At 45.2% G+C, this 27,157-nt stretch overlaps 1 protein-coding gene across 1 annotated transcript in view; it reads right to left on the bottom strand.

The window, feature by feature from the left end:
- Positions 1-27,157, bottom strand: part of LOC135519139 (immunoglobulin superfamily member 3-like) — a 212,218-nt gene that overhangs the window by 81,167 nt on the left and 103,894 nt on the right. Inside the window, exons 4-6 of the mRNA XM_064944207.1 lie at positions 21,643-22,029; positions 9,105-9,512; positions 2,242-2,673 (exon numbers count right to left, since the gene is read on the bottom strand). Coding sequence (XP_064800279.1) covers positions 2,242-2,673; positions 9,105-9,512; positions 21,643-22,029 — 1,227 coding nt within the window. The remainder of the gene's footprint in view (positions 1-2,241; positions 2,674-9,104; positions 9,513-21,642; positions 22,030-27,157) is intronic.

Consider the following 27,157-nt stretch of genomic DNA (forward strand, 5'->3'; position numbering starts at 1 on the left):
GATGGAACCCCACACAGCCAGTCTCAGTGATAGTAAAGTGATGGAACCCCACACAGCCAGTCTCAGTGATAGTAGTGGTAGAACCCCACACAGCCAGTCTCAGTGATAGTAAAGTGATGGAACTCCACACAGCCTTTCTCAGTGATAGTAAAGTGATGGAACCCCACATAGCAAGTCTCAGTGATAGTAAAGTGATGGAACCCCACACAGCCAGTCTCAGTGATAGTAAAGTGATGGAACCCCACACAGCCAGTCTCAGTGATAGTAAAGTGATGGAACCCCACACAGCCAGTCTCAGTGATAGTAAAGTGATGGAACCCCACACAGCCAGTCTCAGTGATAGTAAAGTGATGGAACCCCACACAGCCAGTCTCAGTGATAGTAAAGTGATGGAACCCCACACAGCCAGTCTCAGTGATAGTAATGTGATGGAACCCCACACAGCCAGTCTCAGTAATAGTAATGTGATGGAACTCCACACAGCCAGTCTCAGTGATAGTAAAGTGATGGAACCCCACATAGCAAGTCTCAGTGATAGTAAAGTGATGGAACCCCACACAGCCAGTCTCAGTGATAGTAAAGTGATGGAACCCCACACAGCCAGTCTCAGTGATAGTAATGTGATGGAACCCCACACAGCCAGTCTCAGTGATAGTAATGTGATGGAACTCCACACAGCCAGTCTCAGTGATAGTAAAGTGATGGAACCCCACATAGCAAGTCTCAGTGATAGTAAAGTGATGGAACCCCACACAGCCAGTCTCAGTGATAGTAAAGTGATGGAACCCCACACAGCCAGTCTCAGTGATAGTAAAGTGATGGAACCCCACACAGCCAGTCTCAGTGATAGTAAAGTGATGGAACCCCACACAGCCAGTCTCAGTGATAGTAAAGTGATGGAACCCCACACAGCCAGTCTCAGTGATAGTAAAGTGATGGAACCCCACACAGCCAGTCTCAGTGATAGTAAAGTGATGGAACCCCACACAGCCAGTCTCAGTGATAGTAAAGTGATGGAACCCCACACAGCCAGTCTCAGTGATAGTAAAGTGATGGAACCCCACACAGCCAGTCTCAGTGATAGTAAAGTGATGGAACCCCACACAGCCAGTCTCAGTGATAGTAAAGTGATGGAACCCCACACAGCCAGTCTCAGTGATAGTAAAGTGATGGAACCCCACACAGCCAGTCTCAGTGATAGTAAAGTGATGGAACCCACTACTGGCTTCACAGGCAGCATGAAAGAAACACCCCATGTCCACGGTGAAAGGGTGTGTGTGTGTGTGTGTGTGTGTGTGTGTGTGTGTGTGTGCGTGTGAAAACAGAGAGCATCCCAGGGCATGCACACACTATAATGAGGCAGTGCACAAACAATCCTCAGCTCAGAGTGACAGCAAGGTCAGAGTGCAAGTCTGAATGACTTCAGTTTCCTCACAGAGAGAATACATAAACAGCCTGGGAAGCCAACACAAGCACTGACATTGACTTCCTCACCACACAATCTCTGCCTCAACATTATCAGTGTGTGTGTGTGTGTGTGTGTGTGTGTGTGTGTGTGTGTGTGTGTGTGTGTGTGTGTGTGTGTGTGTGTGTGTGTGTGTGTGTGTGTGTGTGTGTGTGTGTGTGTGTGTGTGTGTGTGTGTGTGTGTGTGTGTAAAGGCCTATTATTGCAACAGTGTGTGAGGCCAATGGGGGTATAGTTAGTGAATTGTTGATGAGGGAAAGAGTTCAAGAACATAGCTCTATGTCTTCCATCTCTTTTGTTCTATCTCAGTCCCCACCCATTTTCTTTGTCTCTCTAATCACTCTCTCTAGTGGGGGATATTAACGATCCATCGTTACTCTACTCTGCTCCATTAGGAGGTTCCGCCCTAGCCCAGTGCTACGCTACACACACAGTCTGTAAACCAGAGAGTGAGAGCAATTAGAGCAGAGAGAGAGCGAGAGCGAGATTCTAATGCCCATATATCCTAGGCAACACAGACTTAATGGGCAGAACAAACACTGCTCATACAGGACACACTCCTCAGACTCAACACGGCTCAGCCAGAACACAGCAGGGCAGGGAGGCAGCGAGGAAAACCCCCTGTTGCAGCATATGTTCACCTCTAAACATTGCCTGACCTCAGGCCTACCGCAGTCATTCTCTGTGTTTCTCCCTGTTTTGTGTGTTAATTGATGCCCAGAAGGTTAGAAATGTGTTTGTTTGGCCACATGGCTCCAGGTGTGTGTGTGTCCCACCTGGCTGTAACACGCTGATCCCCAGCAGGTTGGACGTCCTGTTGGCCACTTTGCTCCAGGTGTTGTCGTAGTTCCTCCTCCACAGGAGGGCAGAACACTGATACGTCCCCGCCTCCTTGCGCCCAGCGCGCGTCACAGACAATCTGAAGTTGGTGTTGGAATGGGAACGGTCCACGGTGGTGCGGGTGCCCAGGCCCAGCAGCTGCTCGCCCCACTGCAGCGTGCCCTCGCGGGTAAACGTCACCAGGTCTCGGAACATGCCTGCTGTGCCAACCTCCCCAGAAGAGCCCGAACTGGCGGGCATGAAGCGCCAGGTGACAGAGGCAGGCACACGAGGGTTATGGCGGGGCTTCACCAGGCACTGGAGGTCAAACGAGTCGCCAAATGTCACGCTGGGCGTCCGCGACGACGCAGAGACCACAAAGGAGGATTCTGGGAAAACAGGAAGAAATGCATTACTGTTGGGAAGTAAGGGTAAATCCAAACTGACCCCTAGCTGCTATTTATTTTATTTAACCTTTATTTAACTAGGCAAGTCAGTTAAAGTTTTTTTCGATTGCTAAACGACAGTGGACACAACTGGAGTCACATGTGCAAAACTCTAACTACAGTCTGCACAGCAGCAGTTCATGTGGACCAAACTCTAGTTCGTTTTTCATTGCTTGAACACAGTTTTCAAAACTCTACACACTTATCCCATGACTTTAACCACAACCTGCACAACACTGTGGATTTACCGCACTTTGTTCAAATGCTAACACACTGCTGTCAAAACTGTGAACCACACATTCAAAACGGAATAGATTTCAGCCTTGTGCCTTTCAAACACTGCTGATTGCAATTTCAGCTGAAAGGCTAAGCAGGTGTCTTGTTTTAGTCTTGTTAGTGAACACACACACATATTACAGTATATATAGGTAGAGCTCAGAAAGACTAATTTTGGAAATGGAACAAGGAAGATGGGTTCGTGGAGGGAGAAGGGTGGCAGGGAGAGGGCGGATGCGTGGAGTAAGACAAAGAAGACAAAGAGCTGTTATTTCAGATGAAATAAGGGCTACACTTATAGACTAATGTCGTGAACCATGGTCTCTCATTGAGAGAGGCAGGGTTGAGGGTGCAACCCAATCTGCAAAGATCCACAGTGGCATCTGTAATGCGAATTTTCCATCATACAAACAGGTGAGAGTTACATCCTTACAGTAAATGAAAACATTACAGGAATCTATTTTGTATTGCAATTATAGAATATTTACACAGATATATATTACAGTAAGTTTGACTGTAAAATATATTTTTACAACAGGACCCAAAGGCTGCCCCCAACAGGGGGAAGAGGAAAAATATTTTCAGATGTGCAGGAAAATGCTATTGTTGACATGGTTGTTGTCAACAATGCAATAAAACTGCGGGAGATTCAAGACTGGCTGATAATGATATATTTGAAAATGTTAATTCTGTCAGCACAACAACTATTGCTCGAGTCCTAAAGAAACACCAAGCTACAATGAAACAGTTATACACTGTACCGTTCGAGAGAAACAGTGAACGGGTAAAAGAGCAAAGATACCAATATGTCCAGGTAAGACGTCTGAGGTTACGTACACAGCTATACAAAATATTTACAGTAAAAAAAAACACTAGCATTTCTACAGTAAAACTGTGCACTTACTGTTTTTCAGAGAGTAATGGAGGTGGAAGCACTGGAAAGACCACATTCATTTGTATTTATCGATGAAGCTGGATTTAACCTTGCCAAAACACGGCGCAGAGGAAGGAATGTTATAGGTCAAAGGGCCACTGTGGAGGTTCCAGGCCAAAGGGGGAAATATCACCATGTGTGCTGCAATGGCCAATGATGGTTTGCTTCTCAACACACCACTCATTGGCCCATACAACACAGAAAGGCTTATAGCTTTCCTAGAACAGCTCTATGCTCAGCTAGTGCCAGCAGAACAGGGGGAGCCAGTAAGAAACCCCCAAGTTTTTGTCATAGTTTGCGATAACGTTGCTTTTCACCACTCTGCAGCTGTCACAGATTGGTTTGCAGCACATCACAGATTTACGGTTTTGTACCTGCCTGCAAATTCACCCTTCCTCAACCCAATAGAGGAGTTTTTCTCTGCCTGGAGGTGGAAAGTGTTTGGTCACCACCCACATGACCAAATGTCTCTTTTGGAAGCCATGCGTGCCGGATGTGAGGACACGAGTCATCAGGGATGGATAAGGCACTCCAGAAGGTTCTTCCCCAGGTGCATGGCAAGAGAAAACATTAGATGTGATGTTGAAGAAAACCTGTGGCCCGATGCTAGAGAGAGGCAGGATTAGCCCCTCAATTATTTGTTCGAATTACAGTATGTACTTTTAGTTTCTACCTTTTTTTTCTCATTACTGTAATTCCGTAAATTACTACAGACTATTGAAGCAAACTGCTAATTTTCATTTACCTTAAAGAATTGTTATGTTCTAAAAATTTTAATAAATCATGTGAAAGAATGTCACTCTTTTCTTTGAAGAAAATATTACTTTGTATGAAGTCACTGAAATTGTTCAAACTGTAAAGATGAAAAGTTTGTATTTTCTGTATTGGTGTTTGATGCTAGTGTTTTTACTCTCAGTGTGTTCTGAGTGACAGTGTGTGTTATCTCAGTGAGGGTTGTGCATAGTGTTTGGCTGCACTGAGCGTGTTTTGAGCCATGTGTTAAGAGTTGTGTTGCTTGGAATTAGTTTTGCAGGTGATGTGAACTGTTTAGCTCAGGTGACTGTTGGTAGTGCAGACTGTAGTTAGAGTTTTGCACATGTGACTCCAGTTGTGCCCAATGTAGTTTAGCAATCGAAAAAAACTGTAATAACAAATTCTTATTTCTAAAAGACTGCCTATCCCTTCAAAACCCAGACGATGCTGGGCCAATTGTGCGCCGCCCTATGGGACTCCCAATCACAGCCAGATGTGATGCAGCCTGGATTCAAACCAGGTACTGCAGTGATGCCTCTTGCAACAATATGCAACATCTTAGACCACTGTCCCACTCGGGTGTCCCTATCCTATTCCCTAACTCCTATTCCCTAAGCACTTTACTATTTAAAAAAAACAAAAAAACATTTTAGTCATTTAAAACAGCAATTGGGTTAAGTGCCTTACTCAAGGGCACATTGACAGATAATTCACCTAGTCGGTTCTGTGATTTGAACAAGGAACCTTTCGGTTACTGGCCCAATGCGCTTAACCGCTAGGCTACCTGCCACCCACTTGATGTACACGTGAAAGGATTGGAGAGGTATGCAGTGTGGCAGGCCAGGCAGCATAACAGAGGCCATGGTGGTGACAGACTGTGATGGAGAAACCCTCTACTTTAATACACGGACAAAGGGGGAGTGAAGGAGAAGGGATTGCAAGACTGAGTTGCATTCAGGGAGAGTTGAGTAACTTGCCTTTGATCAACAAGTTAGCCGTTAGAATCCATTCACTGTCCTCTGAAACACAACATTATGGAGAGGTTGTATAAATGTGTGTTTGTAGAAGATGTACTGCATTTATAGGGTTAATGCTACCACACAGATCCCCCCTCTCTCATGGTGGGCACAGGTCGGTGGGCGGGTGGGTGAAGGATTCACCTGCTGAGATTAACACTGACAACACTTACCCAGGGTGCACAGGGGCATAGTTCCAGAGCCTGTGATGACAGAGCAGAGGTCGATTTCTCATGACTCCCCGGGGCGGCCACAGACAGCCATTTGCCCAGCAAAGGGAGTGTGTGTACGTGTGTAAGAGCAGAGCTGAAAACCATTGGTGATGCACCATCAGGAAAGGCTCCAGGGAGAGATTTTCTCTAAGAGCTGATGTTCGATCTGCTTGCTTCTCTAGCCAATCCAAACTTTCCTCATTAAGTTAACAACAGTCACCCTGGTTCAGATAATAGGGTCAACATACACCTACACCACACCACTTAGAGAGAAGAGAAAAAGGTGGGAGAGGTTCCCCAGTACTTCGGTCCACCATCAGGTATCCTGCTGTAATATCCTTCATTCCAAATGTCGTCAAAAGAAAATACGCTAGACGAGGTGGGATCTTTTTGTGTCTGTAAAATGAATTATGCAAGAAATGTCAGTGGAAATGCTTATGTACAAATATTGATATAATAACCATCATATCGAAGTAAACTTGGAGTCACACGATGACATGTTGTGTGGTCCTCCCACTACGACTCGCAGTTTACCAGGCTACAGATGAAATCAGCTCCCTGTCAACACTCAGAGCACACTATCACTAATCCCCACAGGGCAGACAGCCCCAGTGGATGAAGACGCATTGGGATAAAGGGGAATGGAAGGCCAGATGGAGGATCCTCTTGAAGACACATGTACACGCTAGGGATGGGGATGATTATTTGAAGATTTGAAGATCTGAACAGATATTAGTATTCGATTACTTGGGACAGTATTTATTTTTGAGAAGAGTGCAGCCCATAAACAAGACATACAGGTAGCCTACACACATTTCACACATGTAGCTTGTTGTTATTGTTGGTCAATTAAAATGGCACCACAGTCAGAGGCTCCATGTCTAGCAAGTGAAGTGGTAGATTTCTGGAATAAAAATTACGGAATTAAGTTAGTTAAATGCGAAGGAGTAAGCTACAATGATCAATCAACAGGTAGACTGTTGTTTCATATGAATGGAGTTGATTTAGACGTAGAGTGCAGCAGAATAGCGTCAATTAGCCTTGCTACATTAGATAGCTAGCTGGCTAGCTGAGCTGGCTATATGTTTTACTTAACCTTTATTTAACATTTATTTAACTAGGCAAGTCAGTTAGGAACAAATTATTATTTACAATGACGGCCAACCAAAAGGCCTCCTGCGGGGAAGGGGGCTGGGATTAAAAATACAAATATATTAAGTACAAATATAGGACAAAACACAAGGGCACTACCTGATGGAATGATAGATAACCTATGGCAGCAACAAGTCTCTCTAACAAGCGAGTCGGTTTGGCTACTTTCTCCCTCCCCATCTCCCTCTCTGCCACACACATCTCACCCATCACCCCGACTCTCTCGAGCAAGGGGCCAGGGTTCCAGTCTAGAAGCACGGGTTCCACTGCTCCTAGAGTTTTGCTTCGGTACTGCAGTTTAACTGACACCTGGCCCAGAAAGAGAGTTTCCATAGACGGCCACAGAGAAGTCAGATTAGAAAACTCCTAATAAGACACTTTAGTCATCACTTTTGTGGACAAGACATCCATTGAATTATTCAAATTATTGTCGATGAGGCCGTTTTTCCCCCATTTTTCCCATCACTCATCACTTAACACTTCATATCCAATGTCAGCCATGTTTTTGGATGACGTCGTCACTGCTCACTCGAGCACAAATGATGTTGGTCTGTATAAACCGGAAGCAATCCGGATATAGACGGTCCATGAATCGGCATATGTGACTGTGAGTAGATAACCTTAAAAACAATGGTCAGACATCTTGGACACAGTTTCCAGTTGTTATTATACCCCAGGGCTCGAGCTGCGAAAGTCTCCATTGAAGTTTTTTAAAAGATGTGTTTTTCTGTAAAAACACATGTATTTCGACTATCCAGATATCATGATATTATAAGAATACTGAAATTATTTAAAATGCCCATCCCTAGTACACACAAACAGGCATGAGAGCACACACACACACACACACACACACACACACACACACACACACACACACACACACACACACACACACACACACACACACGCACACACACACACAGGCATGAGAGCACACACACACACACACACACACACACACACACACACACACACACACACACAAACAGGCATGAGAGCACACACACACACACACACACACACACACACACACACACACACACGCACGCACGCACGCACGCACGCACGCACACACACACACACACACACACACACACACACACACACACACACACACACAAATGAAAATAAACGTGTCGGAACGATAACAAACCCCAAGATCTACATAGTCTACATAATTTCATCAGTTGCTAAAACACAACAAATGACCAGTTAAAAAGCTGACATGTTGTCTCTCCCTCTACGGAACCACAAAGTTCTGCTGCAGGGACTAATCCCTTTGCCGTGTGTGTGCTGAGCCCTTGGCTCCCCAGTGCCTCAGTCAGTGCTTCGCTCCAGTGCGCTCAGTCAGCCTGTACCAGGGATGTTCAGCTTAACTCAGCACTGACAGAGAAAAGCCGGCCCACTGCTAAACACATTTACAACTGCATTTACATTATAATCATTCTGGCTAATCTGTGTGTACGCAAGTAGTGGAATGTGTGTCTCAAGTCAAGATTGTGTGTTTGGTGTCCATTGAGCATAATATCATAAAAAAGTAAAACTACATTTGAAATCAGCATGTGTGTGTATGTTTGTGTGTGTGTGTGTGTGCGTGCATGTGTTGTAGTGGCACATACCCCTTGGGGGGATATTCATACCTACATGAATAAAGCATGCTTTGTTTTCCAGACCCTAAATGAGCTAGTCATCACAATCTCTAACAGCATAAACTGTTCTCTGTGTGTTCCTGACATCCCTCTGCACACGCTTACCAATTGTCTACACACTGATGGCCTGACGTGTGTGTACTCGTTCCAGGGAAAAGCTTAAGAATTTTCTTCACAGCTATGCTCGTGTGTATGAGGGTATGTTCGCCTGTTGCAAAAGCTTACAACATGTCATGACAAAATTACCTTGATGTGTGTGTGTGTGTGTATATACTGTACTCTGTGTGAGGGTACCTTGCATAATGTTGTGACAGTGATGATGTGTGTGGGTATATGTGTTTGTATCTTCCTGAGTCACGACGCCATGCTACACACTCACCCACAGTCTTAACAGTGATGGCCTTAGTAGCTGACTTCTCCCCTATCTTCTCCCAACTCTGCTCGGACTCTGTCCCGGCCTCCACCCACTCTGTGGCCGTGCACCGGAACAGCCCTTCGTCCCCAGGCAGGGCGTTGTAGAGGGACAGGGTATAAATGTCCTCCTGTACCCTCTCCACACGGATCTCCCCGTAGCTGGAGCGCTCACGGTACCCAGGGCCGGGTCGGACAGTCCCGTCGCGGTCTACAGAGGCCAGGTTCTGGGGAGGGGTGGAGCCCTGATTCTCACTCCACTGCCAGGCCACAGAGAGAGGACCCGTGGTGGAGTGGATGGAGCAGGTCAGCTGGACCACGTCCCCCTCCTGGACCTCCGACGAGTTACTGGACAAAGACACTGTGACGTTACTCTCTGGTGGAGGGAGAGAGGAGTGGGGGAAGAGAGAGATAATTTAGAGAGAGGGAGGAAGGGAGGGGAGTGGAAGAATGGAGAGAGGGAGGGAGGAGAGTGGAGGAATAGGGAGAGGGAGGGAGGAGAGTGGAGGAATAGGGAGTGAGAATGAGAGAGTGAGGGGGAGAGTGGAGGAATAGGGAGAGGGAGGGAGGAGAGTGGAGGAATAGGGAGTGAGAATGAGAGAGTGATGGGGAGAGTGGAGGAATAGGGAGAGGGAGGGAGGAGAGTGGAGGAATAGGGAGAGGGAGGGAGGAGAGTGGAGGAATAGGGAGTGAGAATGAGAGAGGGAGGGAGGAGAGTGGAGGAATAGGGAGTGAGAATGAGAGAGTGAGGGGGAGAGTGGAGGAATAGGGAGAGGGAGGGAGGAGAGTGGAGGAATAGGGAGTGAGAATGAGAGAGGGAGGGAGGAGAGTGGAGGAATAGGGAGTGAGAATGAGAGAGGGAGGGAGGAGAGTGGAGGAATAGGGAGTGAGAATGAGAGAGTGAGGGGGAGAGTGGAGGAATAGGGAGAGGGAGGGAGGAGAGTGGAGGAATAAGGAGTGAGAATGAGAGAGGGAGGGAGGAGAGTGGAGGAATAGAGAGTCAGAATGAGAGAGTGAGGGGGAGAGTGGAGGAATAGGGATAGGAAGTGAGAGAGAAAAAATAAACAAATCAGTCAAAATTGATCCAAACCTCAGAAATAAAATGTTGAATAAAAAAATGAAATAATAGACCCAGGCCTCTTATTTTGAACAATTCATAGAAGACGGGCACAGTGATGCTGAAACACTGGTGGTTAACCCAATAAAATACTGGGAGCTTGCTGGTGGTTACCCAATAAATTACTGGGAGCTTGCTGGTGGTTTACCCAATAAATTACTGGGAGCTTGCTGGTGGTTTACCCAATTAATTACTGGGAGATTGTACACTCTGATCTGTTTCACCTGTCTTTGTGATTGTCTCCACCCCCCTCCAGGTGTCACCCATCTTCCCCATTAACCCCTGTGTATTTATTCCTGTGTTCTCTGTTTGTCTGTTGCTAGTTTTGCAAGTGTTTTGTGTCTCAGCTCCTGCTTTTTCCAGTCTCTCTTTTCTCACCTGATTTTGACCCTTGCCTGTCCTCACTCCGAGCCCACCTGCCTGACCTGCCTGCTTTCCGACCTATACCTTTGCCCCCCTCTGGATTACTGACCTCTGCCTGCCGCCCGGTATGGATGCCCCACCTCTGGTTTACTGACCCCTGCCTTGAACTCTCTATTGCCTGCCCCTGTTGGAATATTAAACTATTGTTTATTCGACGTGGTCTGCCTCTGGGTCTTACCTTCATACCTGATAGGAGCTTGCAACTCTATTTTTTATAGCATACAGTTTACTCGTCGTTAGTCTACACCTCTACCAACTTTTTGAGGTGTGCGCCAGCTCATGCTTTTTTATTTAAAAAAATCCTAGACACGAGCAGTATTGTATCTAGCGGTATGGCATCTGGAGTATACTGACTAGCCTATGCCTGTACAGTGCTGCGAAAAAGAATTTGTCCCCTTTCAAATTGTCTCTACTTTTGCATATTTTTTATAATGAATGTCATCCGATCTTCAACCAAAACCTAATATTTGAAATTTCGGGAACTTGACGTTACAATAACAAATTACATACTTATTTCGTTTATTTAATAAACAAAGTTATGTAACACCCAATTATCCTGTGGGAAAAGTAATTGCCCCCTTACTCTCAATAACTTTAGCTGCAATGACTCCAACCAAACGCTTCCTGTAGTTGTTGATTAGTCTCACGTTGCTGTGGAGGAATTTTGGTGTACACTTTCACGCTGAACTGTTTTAAATCAGCCACAACATCTCAATTGGGATTTGGTCTGGACTTAGACTAGGGCTTTCCAAAACTAAAAATGTGTTGCTTTTTAACTATTTTCATGTAGACTTGATTTTGTGTTTTGGATCATTGTCTTGCTGCATGACCCAGCTGTGCTTCAGCTCACAGACAGATGACCTGACATTCTCCTGTAGAATTCTCTGATACAGAGCAGAATGAATGGTTCCTTCTGTTAAGCCAAGTCGTCCAGATCCTGACTCAGCAAAGCATCCCCAAACCATCCCACTACCACCACCATAGTATAAGGTACTTGCTGTGGAATGCAGTGTTTGGTTTTTGTCAGGAATAATGGGACCCATCTTGTCCAAAAAGGTATACAATTGACTCACCTGTCCATAGAACATTCTTCCTTTCTTGATGATCATCCAGGTGATTTTTGAAAACTTGAGTGAACGTTTTGGACCAGATGGGTCCCATTATGTCTGGCGAAAACCAAACACTGCATTTCACAGTAAGAACCTCATACCAACAGTCAAGCATGGTGGTGGTAGTGTGACGGGGACTTTTTTTCCTACCATGCCTTTCTAAGGACTTTTTCCTCACAGGGGAACTGGGTGTTGCATAACTTCAGTTAGTATACATTTTTTTGTTTTTTGTAAACTCACTTGATCTAATATTAGGTTTTGGTTGAAGATCTGATAACATTCAGTATCAAAAATATAGAATAATACAGAAAATCAGAAAGGGGGAAAATACCTTCACAGCACTGTATGTTTGTCTGTATGAATGGCAGGTAACCTGGCAGGTAACCTGGCAGGGTCCGCAGCGGTTAAAGCATTGTGCCAGTAACCAAAAGGTTGCTCATTTGAATACCCTGTTGATGCCTCGATGAGCATGGCATTTAACCCTAGTTTGTAAAACAACTACACTTCAGTGTACAGTGGCAAGAAAAGTATGTAAACTCTATAGAATAACTTGGGTTTCTGCATAAATTGGTCATAAAATTTGATCGGATCTTCATCTAAGTCAAAACAATAGACAAACACAGTCTGCTTAAACTAATATCACACAAACAATTATACGTTTCCATGTCTTTATTTAACACACCGTGTAAACATTCACAGTGCAGGGTGGGAAAACTATGTGAACCCTTGGATTTAATAACTGGTTGACCCTCCTTTGGCAGCAACAACCTAAACCAAATGTTTTCTGTAGTTGCAGATCAGACCTGCACAACGGTCAGGAGGAATTTTGAACTATTCCTCTTTACAAAACTGTCTCAGTTCAGCAAAATTCTTGGGATGTCTGGTGTGAACTGCTCAAGGTCATGCCACAGCATCTCAATTGTGTTGAGGTCAGGAATCTGACTGGGCCACTCCAGAAAGCATATTTTCTTCTGTTGAAGCCATTCTGTTTTTTATTTAGTTTTGTGTTTTGGGTTGTTGTCCTGTTGCGTCACCCAACTTCTGTTGAGCTTCAATTGGTGGACAGATTCTTCTTAACCTCATTGAGCATTCTGCCCTGTGCTCTTGCGCAGAGGACAGCCACTCCTAGTGAGAGTAGCAACAGTGCTGAGCTTTCTCCATTTATAGACAATTTGTCTTACTGTGGATTTACTGTGGACTGATGAACATCAACGCTCCTAGAGATACTTTTGTAACCCTTTCCAGCTTTATGAAAGTCAAGTCAACAATTCTTAATCTTCTTAATCTTCGGTCTTCTGAGATCTCTTTTGTTCGAGGCATGGTTCACATCAGGCAATGCTCTTGTGAATAGCAAACTCAGATTTTGTGAGTTTTTTATAGGGCAAGGCAGCTCTAACCAACACCAATCTCATCTCAATAGATTGAACTCCAGGTTAGCTGACTCCTGACTCCAATTAGCTTCTGGATTAGCCTAGGGTTTCACATAATTTTTCCTACACTGAATGTTTAAATTATGTATTCAAAATTCTGAAATTTTTATTCCAAACTACAACATTTTCAGACAAGATAGAACTGCCAAAGGGGGAGGTGTTGCAATCTACTACAAAGACAGCTTGCAGAGTTCTGTCCTACTATCCAGGTCTGTACTCAAACAATTTGAACTTCTACTTTTAAAAATCCACCTCTCTAAAAACAAGTCTCTCACCGTTGCCGCCTGCTATAGACCACCCTCTGCCCCAGCTGTGCTCTGGACACCATATGTGAACTGATTGCCCCCCCATCTATCTTCAGAGCTCGTGCTGCTCGGCGACCTAAACTGGAACATGCTTAACACCCCAGCCATCCTACAATCTAAACTTGATGGCCTCAATCTCACACAAATTATCAATGGACCTACCAGGTACCTCCCCAAAGCCTTAAACACGGGCACCCTCATAGATATCATCCTAACCAACTTGCCCTCTAAATATACCTCTGCTGTCTTCAACCAAGATCTCAGCGATCACTGCCTCATTGCCTGCATCCGTAATGGGTCAGCGGTTAAACGACCTCCACTCATCACTGTAAAACGCTCCCTGAAACACTTCAGCGAGCAGGCCTTTCTAATCGACCTGGCCGGGGTATCCTGGAAGGATATTGATCTCATCCCGTCAGTAGAAGATGCCTGGATATTTTTCAAAAATGCCTTCCTTAACCATCTAAAATAAACATGCCCCATTCAAGAAATTTAGAACCAGGAACAGATATAGCCCTTGGTTCTCCCCAGACCTGACTGCCCTTAACCAACACAAAAACATCCTATGGCATTCTGCATTAGCATCGAACAGCCCCCGTGATATGCAGCTGTTCAGGGAAGCTAGGAACCATTATACACAGGCAGTTAGAAAAGCCAAGGCTAGCTTTTTCAAGCAGAAATTTGCTTCCTGCAACACTAACTCAAAAAAGTTCTGGGACACTGTAAAGTCCATGGAGAATAAGAACACCTCCTCCCAGCTGCCCACTGCACTGAAGATAGGAAACACTGTCACCACTGATAAATCCACCATAATTGAGAATTTCAATAAGCATTTTTCTACGGCTGGCCATGCTTTCCACCTGGCTACTCCTACCCCGGTCAACAGCACTGCACCCCCCACAGCAACTCGCCCAAGCTTTCCCCATTTCACCTTCTCCCAAATCCGTTCAACTGATGTTCTGAAAGAGCTGCAAAATCTGGACCCCAACAAATCAGCCGGGCTAGACAATCTGGACCCTTTCTTTCTAAAATTATCTGCCGTAATTGTTGCCAACCCTATTACTAGCCTGTTCAACCTCTCTTTCGTGTCGTCTGAGATTCCCAAAGATTGGAAAGCAGCTGCGGTCATCCCCCTCTTCAAAGGGGGGGGTGGACACTCTTGACCCAAACTGCTACAGACCTATATCTATCCTACCATGCCTTTCTAAGGTCTTCGAAAGCCAAGTCAACAAACAGATTACCGACCATTTCGAATCTCACCATACCTTCTCTGCTATGCAATCTGGTTTCAGAGCTGGTCATGGGTGCACCTCAGCCACGCTCAAGGTCCTAAACGATATCTTAACCACCATCGATAAGAAACATTACTGTGCAGCCGTATTCATTGATCTGGCCAAGGCTGTCGACTCTGTCAATCACCACATCCTCATCGGCAGACTCGACAGCCTTGGTTTCTCAAATGATTGCCTCGCCTGGTTCACCAACTACTTCTCTGATAGAGTTCAGTGTGTCAAATCGGAGGGTCTGCTGTCCGGACCTCTGGCAGTCTCTATGGGGGTCCCACAGAGTTCAATTCTTGGACCGACTCTCTTCTCTGTATACATCAATGAGGTCGCTCTTGCTGCTGGTGAGTCTCTGATCCACCTCTACGCAGACGACACCATTCTGTATACTTCTGGCCCTTCTTTGGACACTGTGTTATTAACAACCCTCCAGGCAAGCTTCAATGCCATACAACTCTCCTTCCGTGGCTTCCAATTGCTCTTAAATACAAGTAAAACTAAATGCATGCTCTTCAACCGATCGCTACCTGCACCTACCCGCCTGTCCAACATCACTAATCTGGATGGCTCTGACTTAGAATACGTGGACAACTACAAATACTTAGGTGTCTGGTTAGACTGTAAACTCTCCTTCCAGACCCATATCAAACATCTCCAATCCAAAGTTAAATCTAGAATTGGCTTCCTATTTCGCAACAAAGCATCCTTCACTCATGCTGCCAAACATACCCTTGTAAAACTGACCATCCTACCAATCCTCGACTTTGGCGATGTCATTTACAAAATAGCCTCCAATACCCTACTCAACAAATTGGATGCAGTCTATCACAGTGCAATCCATTTTGTCACCAAAGCCCCATATACTACCCACCATTGCGACCTGTACACTCTCGTTGGCTGGCCCTCGCTTCATACTCGTCGCCAAACCGACTGGCTCCATGTCATCTACAAGACCCTGCTAGGTAAAGTCCCCCCTTATCTCAGCTCGCTGGTCACCATAGCATCTCCCACCTGTAGCACACGCTCCAGCAGGTATATCTCTCTAGTCACCCCCAAAACCAATTCTTTCTTTGGCCGCCTCTCCTTCCAGTTCTCTGCTGCCAATGACTGGAACGAACTACAAACATCTCTGAAACTGGAAACACTTATCTCCCTCACTTGCTTTAAGCACCATCTGTCAGAGCAGCTCACAGATTACTGCACCTGTACATAGCCCACCTAAAATTTAGCCCAAACAACTACCTCTTTCCCTACTGTATTTAATTTATTTATTTATTTTGCTCCTTTGTACCCCATTATTTTTATTTCTACTTTGCACATTCTTCCATTGCAAATCTACCATTCCAGTTTTACTTGCTATATTGTATTTACTTTGCCACCATGGCCTTTTTTGCCATTACCTCCCTTATCTCACCTTATTTGCTCACATCGTATATAGACTTGTTTATACTGTATTATTGACTGTATGTTTGTTTTGTGGCTCCCAAGTGGGTGGGCCTGGCTCTCATGTGGCTGGGCCTGGCTCCCCAGTGGGTGGGCCTATGCCCTTCCCAGGCTCACCCATGGCTGGGCCCCTGCACAGTATTGTGAAATTCATAGATTAGGACCTAATGAATTAATTTAAATGGACTGTTTCCTTATATGAACTGTAACTCAGTAAAATCATTGAAATTATTGCATGTTGCGTTTATATTTTTGTTCAGCAAATACAGTACCAGTTAAAAGTTTGGACACACCTACTCATTCAAGGGTTTTTCTTTATTTTTTACTATTTTCTACATTGTATAATAATAGTGATGACACCAAACTATGAAATAACACATATGGAATCATGCAGTAACCAATAAAGTGTCAAAATATATTTCATATTTGAGATTCTTCAAATAGCCACGCCTTGCCTTGATGACAGCTTTGCACACTCTTGGCATTCTCTCAAACAGCTTCATGAGGTAGTCACCTGGAATGCATTTCAATTAACAAGTATGCCTTGTTCATTCGTGGAATTTCCTTCCTTCTTAAGCGTTTGAGCCTATCAGTTGTGTTGTGACAAGGTAGAGGTGGTATACAGAAGATAACCCTATTTGGTAAAAGACAAAGTCCATATTATAGCAAAGAACAGCTCAAATAAGCAAAGAGAAATTACAGTCTATCATTACTTTAAGACATGGAGGTCAAATTTCAACAACTTTGAAAGTTGCTTCAAGTGCAGTTGCAAAAACCATCAATCGCTATGATAAAACTGGCTCTCATGAGGACCGCCACAGGAAAGCAAGACCCAGAGTTACCTCTTCTGCAGACGATACGGTACCAGCCTCAGAAATTGCAGCCCAAATAAATACTTCACAGAGTTCAAGTAACAAAAACATCTCAACATCAACTGTTCAGAGGAGACTGCGTGAATCAGGTCTTTATGGTCAAATTGCTACAAAGAAACGACTACTAAAGGACACCAATAATGAGAAGAGACTTGCTTGGCCCAAGAAACATGAGCAATGGACATTAGACTGGTGTCCTTTGGTCTGGTGAGTCCAAATTTGAGATTTTTTGTTCCATCCGCTGTGTCTTTATGAGACGCAGAATAGGTGAACAGATGATCTCCCCATGTGTGTTTCCCACCTTGAAGCATGGAGGTGGTGTGATGGTGTGGGGTGCTTTACTGGTGACACCGTCTGTGATTTATTTAGAATTCAAGGCATACTTAACCAGCATGGCTACCATAGCATTCTGCAGCAAAACGCCATCCCACCTGGTTTGTGCTTGGAGGGACTATCATTTGCTTTACAACAGGACAATGACCCAACACACATCCAGGCTGTGTAAGGGATATTTTACCAAGAAGGAGAGTAATGGAGTGCTGCATCAGATGACCTGGCCTCAACCCAACAGATGGTTCAGGATGAGTGGAACCGCAGAGTGAAGGAAAAGCAGCCAACAAGTGCTCAGCATATGTGGGAACTCCTTCAAGACTGTTGGAAAAGCATTCCAGGTGAAGCTGGTTGAGAGAATGCCAAGCGTGTGCAAAGCTGCCATCAAGGCAAAGGGTGGCTACTTTAAAGAATAAAACATATATTTTGATTTGTTTAATAATTTTTTGGTTACTATGAGTAGGTGTATCCAAACATTTGACTGGTACTGTATGTATGACACAGCAGCATGTGTGTCTCTGGAGATGATCACTCTACTTTAGCCTAGGGGCACCTGAGCAGAGAGCGAGAGAATGTCAGACACACACAGACCCCAGTGGACTGATGCGTGGGGGTTAGCAGATCCCACTTCTGAAACCAAATGTAATGCAGTATCTACCCCCGGTCCACCCGGGGCCGGCCCAGAGATCACACGGCTCAGCGTCTGAGGGATTCCGCCTCAGAAGAAAGTGCAGGATAGAAGGATAAAAGTGTTCAGCCGTCCGTCCTCTGTGCTTTAAAAAGCCCCTCACTCCTTCTCGCATCACATCAAGTTCTTTCACACACGGCATAGCCTGGTGGAGCGCTGCCCAGCCAAAACACCCCCTTAACCCTCGGGGTGATGGGCTTAGTCTCCAGAGACACAGGGAAGGCTTCTTTCCCTCTCCCTCTTTCTCTCTCTCCCTCGTTCTCTCCATTTCGTTCTCTCTGCCGTCAGAGGTTTTCTCAGAGCTAACCACCCCTCCTAACAAGCTCTTGGGAGAATACAGAATGAAGCAGCCTTTCACACTTAGATGAACAAAAGGAATGCCTCCATCCGTTTCTCTTCCTCCTTCCGTCTTTTGATTTCAACCCTGCTTTTTTCAGTGTTAAATACATGATACATTCTCTCCGTCTCTCAGCTCTAAGTGTCAATGTGGATGTGTGTGAACATCACACATGGTTAAGCAGGCAGAGGGCAGCTTCTCTCCTCTTCAAACCTGCCTTTTTTTCTCCTTCTCTCTTCAAATCTCAGATCTTTTTCCTCTTTTTATTTTTATGTCTCCCACTTGTAACTTGTCTCCCCCGTCTCCCTTCCTGAACTTCATTATTCTCTTTTCTCTTTACACCTCTATCTTTTCACTGTGTGTTTTTCCTCCCCCCTCCTCTTTAATCCCCTCTCTATCTCCGTTCCTTTTCGTCTACTGCCCCACTCTCACTCGCTCGCTCCCCCCATCTCTCTCTCTCTTTCTCTGTGTGTGTTTGTAATTCATAGCAGCGCTTCAGGACCCCTCTCCCCTGCAAGGTAAACTCATCCATCAGGACTGATTTGTCAGCACTGTTTACAGCTCTCTGTTCCCTCTGCCTGCCCTCCCGCTCTCACCCCTCTCTAACCCATACTCCCCCATTACCCATCGCCCCAATCAGGGCCACACAGAGGCCACTGTCTAATTGGCCCAGATACAAGTGGTGGTAACTAGAGGTAGGTGCGTCGGGGGTGTTGTCTGTATAAGGGAGTCACCTTGACCCCATACCTCTCTTCTCGCTGCCTGCAGCCCAGTACATTTTTTACCTCCCTCCCTGCTGTAATCATGGTTATTACACTGTAAAAACTCCATAAAGTGCTTATATAGAACATGAAACCTCTGTTAGGGAAACAAAAGGTCCCATTAGGCAGCATTTTGGGTTGATTTACTGGAGCCATGTCGAGGCCAGAGGGGTTTTGTTTGGGGACAGTTTTGGGCGGGAGTGGGATGAGGTTGGGGGTGCTTGCTTAAAGGAGTAGTTCACTATTCACAACTTGATGTTAGATGGTCCCTCATCCTGAAAGTAGTCTTTGGGCCAAGAGAAAACTGTAATCCATGGTACAGCCACTACAAACTTCAGCTAACCTTAGCTACCACAAGCTAACAACAAATTGAAGTGATGGAAGAATGTGTGTTTACCAAAAAATATGTCCAAATCACCTCAAATCAATTCAAATCAACTCCATATTTGGTTTGATGTTACTTAAAGTCAATTGGCCATAAAAACATGCTCACATGCCCCTATTACTTCCATTGATTGTTAGGTGGTGGTGGCTAAAGTTAGCTGAAGTTTGTAGTGGCTGTTTAAAGAAAACTGAACGATAGAAGCATTTCGCTACACCCGCAATAACACCTTAAACATGTGTATGTGACCGATAAAATGTGATTTGATTACATATTATTTTCTCCTGCTCCATAGACTACTTTCAGGGTGAGCAACCATCTTACAAGTTGTAAAATAGTGAACTACTCCTAAAAATAGTGATCTACTCCTAAAAATCCGCCGATAGATAGTTGAGCCGTGCTTCTAGCCCCTAGGCAACTTTGCAGTTTTTTATGTGTTACTTCTTACATTATTAGCCCAGAATGTTTTTGTGTTATTACCGTATTCCAAAATATGTAATAAAACCATTTCGCTACACCTGTAATAACATCTGCTAAACACGTGTATGTGACCAATACATTTGATTTGATTTATTTAGGGTGAGTTGGGGTGGATTGTTATTGTGTTTTAATGCTGGTAGCAGCTGGATTCAGGATTCAAGACCAGCCCTTATAGTGAAAGAAAGACTGAGGGATAGAGAGGAGGGAGGGTGCTGTAGAGGGGTTATAGAGCTGAAGACCAGAGGGGAGTTACTTCACTAGTAAACAGAAAGAGAGAGGAAGAGAACATTGTGCCCTGCAAGTTTTTGGGGGTGTTGTATTAGCTTGTGCTCCAGCACATCCCTAGCGGTCACCCCTCTGAAAGCCCAGCTGAGTCCCTCGGCCCCAGCAGAACACAGTAATTTAGCCCAGGGAACCATTAGTGGGCCCTGCAGAGGTAGGCCCCATTCTCTGTCTCTCTCTCTCCCTATTTCCTTCTCCACACTCTCATTTCACGCCTGTTAGCTCAGCGTCCTCCATCCTCCTCGCCAGCTTTCTCCATTATCCAAGCTAGCAGCTTTCCCTCGCAGCCCCGAGCTGAGGGAGTGTGAAGGACCCTAATACTGCATTACCTAACTTTAGCAATCCACTGACACAGAAAATAATGGTAGAATAAAGAATGCCTTTATTCTCAGAGTGACTCAGGCGCTGCTGTTCTCTGGGAAGAAAGGTATCTGACCGAGAGACAGAGGGGGCTCTGGGAGAATACTTCATGCATATCATTAAAAAGGAATACTATTATCAAAGGGACAATTAGACGCTGGGACCTCATGCCCAGGCAAACCGGCAACCCAGGGACACTCATCAGATGTTAGCCAAAAATAAAAAAGGTCACATCTTGTCTTATCATCGGGTGAATGATAATGGCAAGGAGAAGTAATCAACATTAAATTAATAGATTTGGTAGACAGTTTCATTATTTTGACCTCCCCACAGTTCATTGGAAGAGGAAGTGTAAACTCTAACATATTCTATTAGCTACAAAGAATCTTGGTGGCGTAGAGAACATTTTCGATTCTCCCTATATATATAGTTCAATTTCTTTTCTGCATGCTTTCTCTCTGGTTTTGGTAGTTTAAGTTGACACATTGTTTTTACATCCTGGAAATTACCACTTTATACAGTAAAAAAAACTATAATTAGCTCCAATGACTGCAATTTCCTCCTATGACTGCAATTTCCGAGAATTTCCCAATGAAGCCATTTATCTACTTCCACAATCACTGGGCTAATGTTAGTTAGCATTGGCTTGTGATACTACCTCTAACTTCGTTTATACTGGACGCAGAGACATACAAATGTTATCCAGCTAGCTATATTCAGAAAATATACATTTTCCACTTATAACCCCCCCCCCCCCCTCCCAAAAAAGTATAATAATTTCTCATACCCCCTGCAAAACCTCAGTGGACCCAGGTTTGAAAATCTCTGGTTTAACTGACCAAGTGGTTAATTGGAGGCCTGGTTACTAACCCAGGGGCCAATACGGTGCCGTGTTGATACTCACTGATGGGCTGGACGGTGATCTGGACGTTGCGTGACCTCTTGCTCCGGTCTATAAAGTCCCCGGTGGGTGTCTTCTCCCTCTCCGTGACCCTACAGATGTATTTCCCAGCGTCCTCTGGTCGGAGGTGCTGCAGCTTAAGCAAGTGCACAGTGGGGCTCTCCTTGCGCACCGTCATGTGACCAGCGGCCTCACGCGCCACGTAGTCGAGTCCCAGGACGGGCACAGCGCTGGGCCCTATCACGGCCACCGGCGAGCTGCTGAACACCCACGACACCGAGAAGAAGCGCTCGGGCACGCTCTGGGCATCGATGGTGCAGCGCAGCTCCAGCGGCTCGCCCGCTGTGAAGGACCGCCGCTCCGTGCTCACCTGGATAGAGAAGTCCCGATCTGGGGGTGGGAGAGGGGGATAAAAGAGAGAGAGATAAAATTAGTTGCAAAGCAGTTTAAGCAGAGTTGAGCTCCTCCTGTCTCCAGAGAGCACATGTCAATGTGTCAACACATCTTTATACTCCAGTCCCTAATCAAAAGAGAATGTTAATGGATGCTGAAGTCCCAATATGGGGGAGGGAGGGAGGCAGGTTAGAAGCGAGTGGGGGAAGGAAGGGGTGAAGGGATAAGAGAAAATTGTCATCCCTACTAACCTCCAGATCCCCACCCCCAGATCATGGCGGCGCGTGTACAACGCAAGCCTCGGTGTGTGCCCAGATTTTGCGAATTAGCAGTAATTTACTTAATAGTTCTTAGTTTATTCACTCAGTACAGCCTGATGTATATAGCCAATATTGGAACACAACGCACAAAGAGAGTTTTTTCGACAACTTACAACTTCCACTGGAGATCGCGAAGACGCCCCGGGAGCCTAAAACATCACCGAGAGGAAGTGCCCGGAGACGGCGTCAAGAACGTAAACAAAGGCGAGGGAAGCGGGTGGCAACCTGGTCCTCAATGCAAAGAAAACCAGGGAAGGATTACAGGAAGACTAAAAGCTGCCCAGCACATCACTGGTGCCCAGCTCCCTGCCATCATAGACCTCCAGCACAAGCTGTGTCTGCGTAGGGCGCGCGGCAAACTGTTTGCATTCCCACACTAGCAGGCTCAAGAACAGCTTCTTTCCATCTACTGTAACCCTGCTGAACTCTATGTAATGGCACTGGGGCGGCAGGTATCCTAGTGGTTAGAGCGTTGGACTTGCAACCGAAAGGTTTTAAGATCAAATCCCTGAGTTGACAAGGTAAAAATCTGTCATTCTGCCCCAGAACAAGGAAGTTACCCCCCACTGTTCCTAGGCCGTCACTGAAAATATGAATTTGTTCTTAACTGACTTGCCTAGTTAAATAAAGATAAAATTTAAAAACTAGCCGTATCCTACCACTTAGTACTCCCTCTCAGGGACCTTGTTGCACTGTACTATTTGACTCTGATATTGCTTTGCAAAGTCTGATTACGGACATTATTCAGTTCTATATGTACATGTTAACCTCGGAAACCTCATTGCTGCTATCCCTGTATTTCAGTTGCATGCCTCCTTGCACTTTCAATTTACCTTCATTGCACATTTAGACTTGCCAATTGCCTTCATTGCAAATGTATACATACATTGTACATAATTGTTTGTCTTTTATTTACACTTCTGGTCAGATGCTAACTGCATTTCATTGTACTGTACTTGTACTTGTTCAATGACAAAGTTGAATCTAATCTAAAAAAACAAACATTTGGCATCATTATAGTTTAAGCTCTGCCAGTCTCTCCCAAAGACAGACAGACAGACAGACAGACAGACAGACAGACAGAGATTCATCAACTCTGATTTAGCTGTTCCCTTATCCTCATATAACGCATGAGGTCTTGACTAGCTGCTTGGGCTAGAGACCTGCTTTAAATAAGAGCATATAACATTCATAGCATTACACCACCACATCCTGTTCTTTAATGTAGGTTGCCTCACATTGGAGGAATAGAGAGAGGGAGAGAGAGGCAAGAAGAGAGAAAGGGGTAGTAACACAACTAGTCAGCTATGCCCACAGTAAAGCACCGCTCCTCCAGCCTCCTTCTCTCCCCTTGGTTTCACCTCCAAGACAAAAACACAGCCAATTAAGATTCTCTCCAGCAGACGAAAAAAGCCTCGCCTCTCCCCTCCCTCGCTCTTCCTGTGCTGTTTGAGAGAGAAGAGAGAGAAGACGGAGCAAACATTGTTAGCACAGCCTTCACTGCCTACACCTGTGACTGGGCTCCCAATTACAGATGCACTCCGCATACGGCGACGCTGGCGTGTTATTTACACTATTCATTTCCACATGACGAGCGGCGGTGAGCTCTGTGCATCTCTCCCACTCCGCTCCTCTCTGCCTGGCTCACTCAGAAAGGTGCTAGCCTCCGGCTGTAATAAAGACTTTAAACAGACTTCCTGAGAAAACACAGACAAAGTTCAAAGACTGCTGTTTGCCTGGGTATGATTAGTTATGTGGGGAAGTGTTATGGGAATAGGGGAGGGGGCGACTGTTCAAAATCAAATGTTATTTGTCACATGCTTCAGGTGTAATGCTTACTGACGGGCCCTTCCCAACAATGCAGATACAGAAATAGTGCTAGAATAGGAAAGTAAAACACATAATAATAAAAGTAATAATAAATACACAATGAGTCATGATAACTTGGCTATATACACGGGGTACCAATACCAGGTCAATGTGCATTTAGATATGTATATTTAACCAGGAATAAAGTGACAGGTAACAGTAGCATCAGCGTATGTGAAGAGTCCAAAAACAAGCTATTTGGTTAACTATGTAGCAGCCTTATGGCTTTGGGGTGGATGGGGGTACTGTTTACACGCACAAACAATGAGCTTTCATGCTGGCCGCTTGTCTGTAAACAACACTGAGCCTAACAGCTAACAGTCTGGCACTAACTGGACAGATACACGCATACTTACACACAATTCACACACACATTGCATCACCTCCCTAACACACACACACACACACACACACACACACACACACACACACACACACACACACACACACACACACACACACACACACACACACACACACACACACACACACACACACACACACACACACACATACACACACACACACGGCTCATCACTAATAGGGTGGAAAGCAGATGCCAAAAAAAGGCCAGTGGCAATCTGGCCCTCGCTGACCAATGAAGCGGCAGTATATTGCATTGTGAAATCAGAGATGGGCTGACTGTAAACTCAAGGAGCTGTGCCCTGCTTTATAAGGACACTGCCTCAACTTAGATTTCAACAACAAACATAGCCAACACAGCCTAGGTCGTATTCACTAGGCACGAAACTGAAGCAATTAGGTCAAAATGGGGAGGTACTATATTCTTCCAATTAGAAATACTTGTTTAAGTTGTTTGAAATGTTTAGCTATGATTGGTCCTAAAAAATACAACCTGAACTGTGTCAGGGCAATGTTGAGGGGTGAGAGACATGGAGGAAGAGAGCAGGTAAAAGTGGAGACGTACCCATCAATGTTTGCAACAAATTAAACATGTAAAGAAAGTGAGAGAAAATAGACAATGATATGTAGACAGAAAGGAAAACAAGATAGAGATATGTCTTAAATGCAGAAGTTCGGAAGTGAGAGAGGTGGGAAAAGAGACAAGGAGCAAGGGGGAGAGATGTAGCGAAAGCAACAAATGTGACGTTTTAGAGAGAGAAAGATAACATGAGGGATGTGTAAAGAGGAATGAGATAGAGAGAGATGGAAAGAGAAGGAGAGGTCCTTTGCTCCAAGATGGTGAAGCAGTCGGACATGTGTTTTGTCTTGCTCCGTCCTGTCCTGTGTAAATATTGTTTTTTCCGTATAAATTTAATATATATTTTAATCTCACCTTCCATCTACGGACTGAATATACTCTCCTGCATCCCGCCTCACCCAATGTGGTATGGATCTGCTATTTTGAACTTTAGAACTTTACAACCGGAACCCCCATCAGAGGCTAGCCAGCTAACTAGCTACTAGCTAGTAGTCAGTTAGCCACTTCACCGTTAACTCGGACACCAGCAAGCCTCAGCTCGGTCAATACCTGCCAGTCTGCACAGCGCGATTACAACCCAGAGCATATCGGACTGCTTTTTCTCTATCACATCTCTGGATTCCTACCGCAAGTTTGAACCCTTACACCGGATCATCGCAGGTAGCTAGCTGCAATCCTAGTGGCTACTCCTGGCTAACGTCTCTCTCTGCAAGCACCAATTAGCTTTGAGCTAGCCTCGAGCTAGGCCCATCTCCTGGCTAGCGGAAGAGGTCCACCAGCCGGCTGGCCATGCTTTCCACCTGGCTACCCCTACCCGGCCAACATCTCAGCACCCCCAGCAGCAACTTGCCCAAGCCCCCCTGCTTCTCAATCACCCAACGCCAGACAGCTGATGTTCTGAAAGAGCTTCAAAATCTGGATCCCTACAAATCAGCTGGGCTAGACAATCTGGACCCTCACTTTCTAAAATTATCCGCTGAAATTTTTGCAACCCCTATTACTAGCCTGTTCAACCTCTCTTTCATATCATCTGAGATCCCCAAAGATCGGAAAGCTGCCACCCCCCTCTTCAAAGGGGGAGACACTCTAGACCCAAACTGTTATAGACTTATATCTATCCTGCCCTGCCTTTCGAAAATCTTCAAAAGCCAAGTTAACAAACAGATGACCGACCATTTCGAATCCCACCGTACCTTCTCCACTATGCAATCTGGTATCCGAGCTGGTCATGGGTGCACCTCAGCCACGCTCAAGGTCCTAAACGATATCATAACCGCCATCGATAAAAAACAGTACCGTGCAGCCGTCTTTATCGACCTGGCCAAGGCTTTTGACTCTGTCAATCACCGCATTCTTATCAGCAGACTCAATAGCCTTGGTTTCTCAAATGACTGCCTCACCTGGTTCACCAACTACTTCTCAGATCGAGATCAGTGTTTAAAATCAGAGGCTTCAATTTGCGGGCCGACTCTCTTCTCTGTCTTCTCGACACCATTCTGTATACATCCGGCACTTCATTGGTCAATGTGTTAACAAACCTCCAAACAAGCTTCAATGCCATACAACACTCCTTCCTTGGCCTCAAACTGCTTTTAAATGCTAGTAAAACTAAATGCATGCACTTCAACCGATTGCTGCCTGCACGCGTCCGACTAGCACCATTACTCTGGACGGTTCAGCCTTAGAATATGAGGACAACTAGGTGTCTGGTTAGCCTCACATTAAGCATCTCCAATCAAAAATTAAATCTGGAATCGGCTTCCTATTTCGTAACAAAGCCTCCATCACTCATGCTGCCAAACATACCGACGTAAAACTGACTATCCTACCGATCCTTGACTTCGGTGATGTCAGCTACAAAATAGCCTCCAACACTCTACTCAGCAAACTGGATGTAGTCTATCACAGTGCTATCTGTTTCGTCACCAATATACTACCCACCATTGTGACCTGCATGCTCTCGTTGGCTGGCCCTCGCTACATATTCGTCGCC

The sequence above is a fragment of the Oncorhynchus masou genome, chromosome 29 (genome assembly GCF_036934945.1).
Source record: "Oncorhynchus masou masou isolate Uvic2021 chromosome 29, UVic_Omas_1.1, whole genome shotgun sequence".
Taxonomy (NCBI): Eukaryota; Metazoa; Chordata; class Actinopteri; order Salmoniformes; family Salmonidae; genus Oncorhynchus; species Oncorhynchus masou.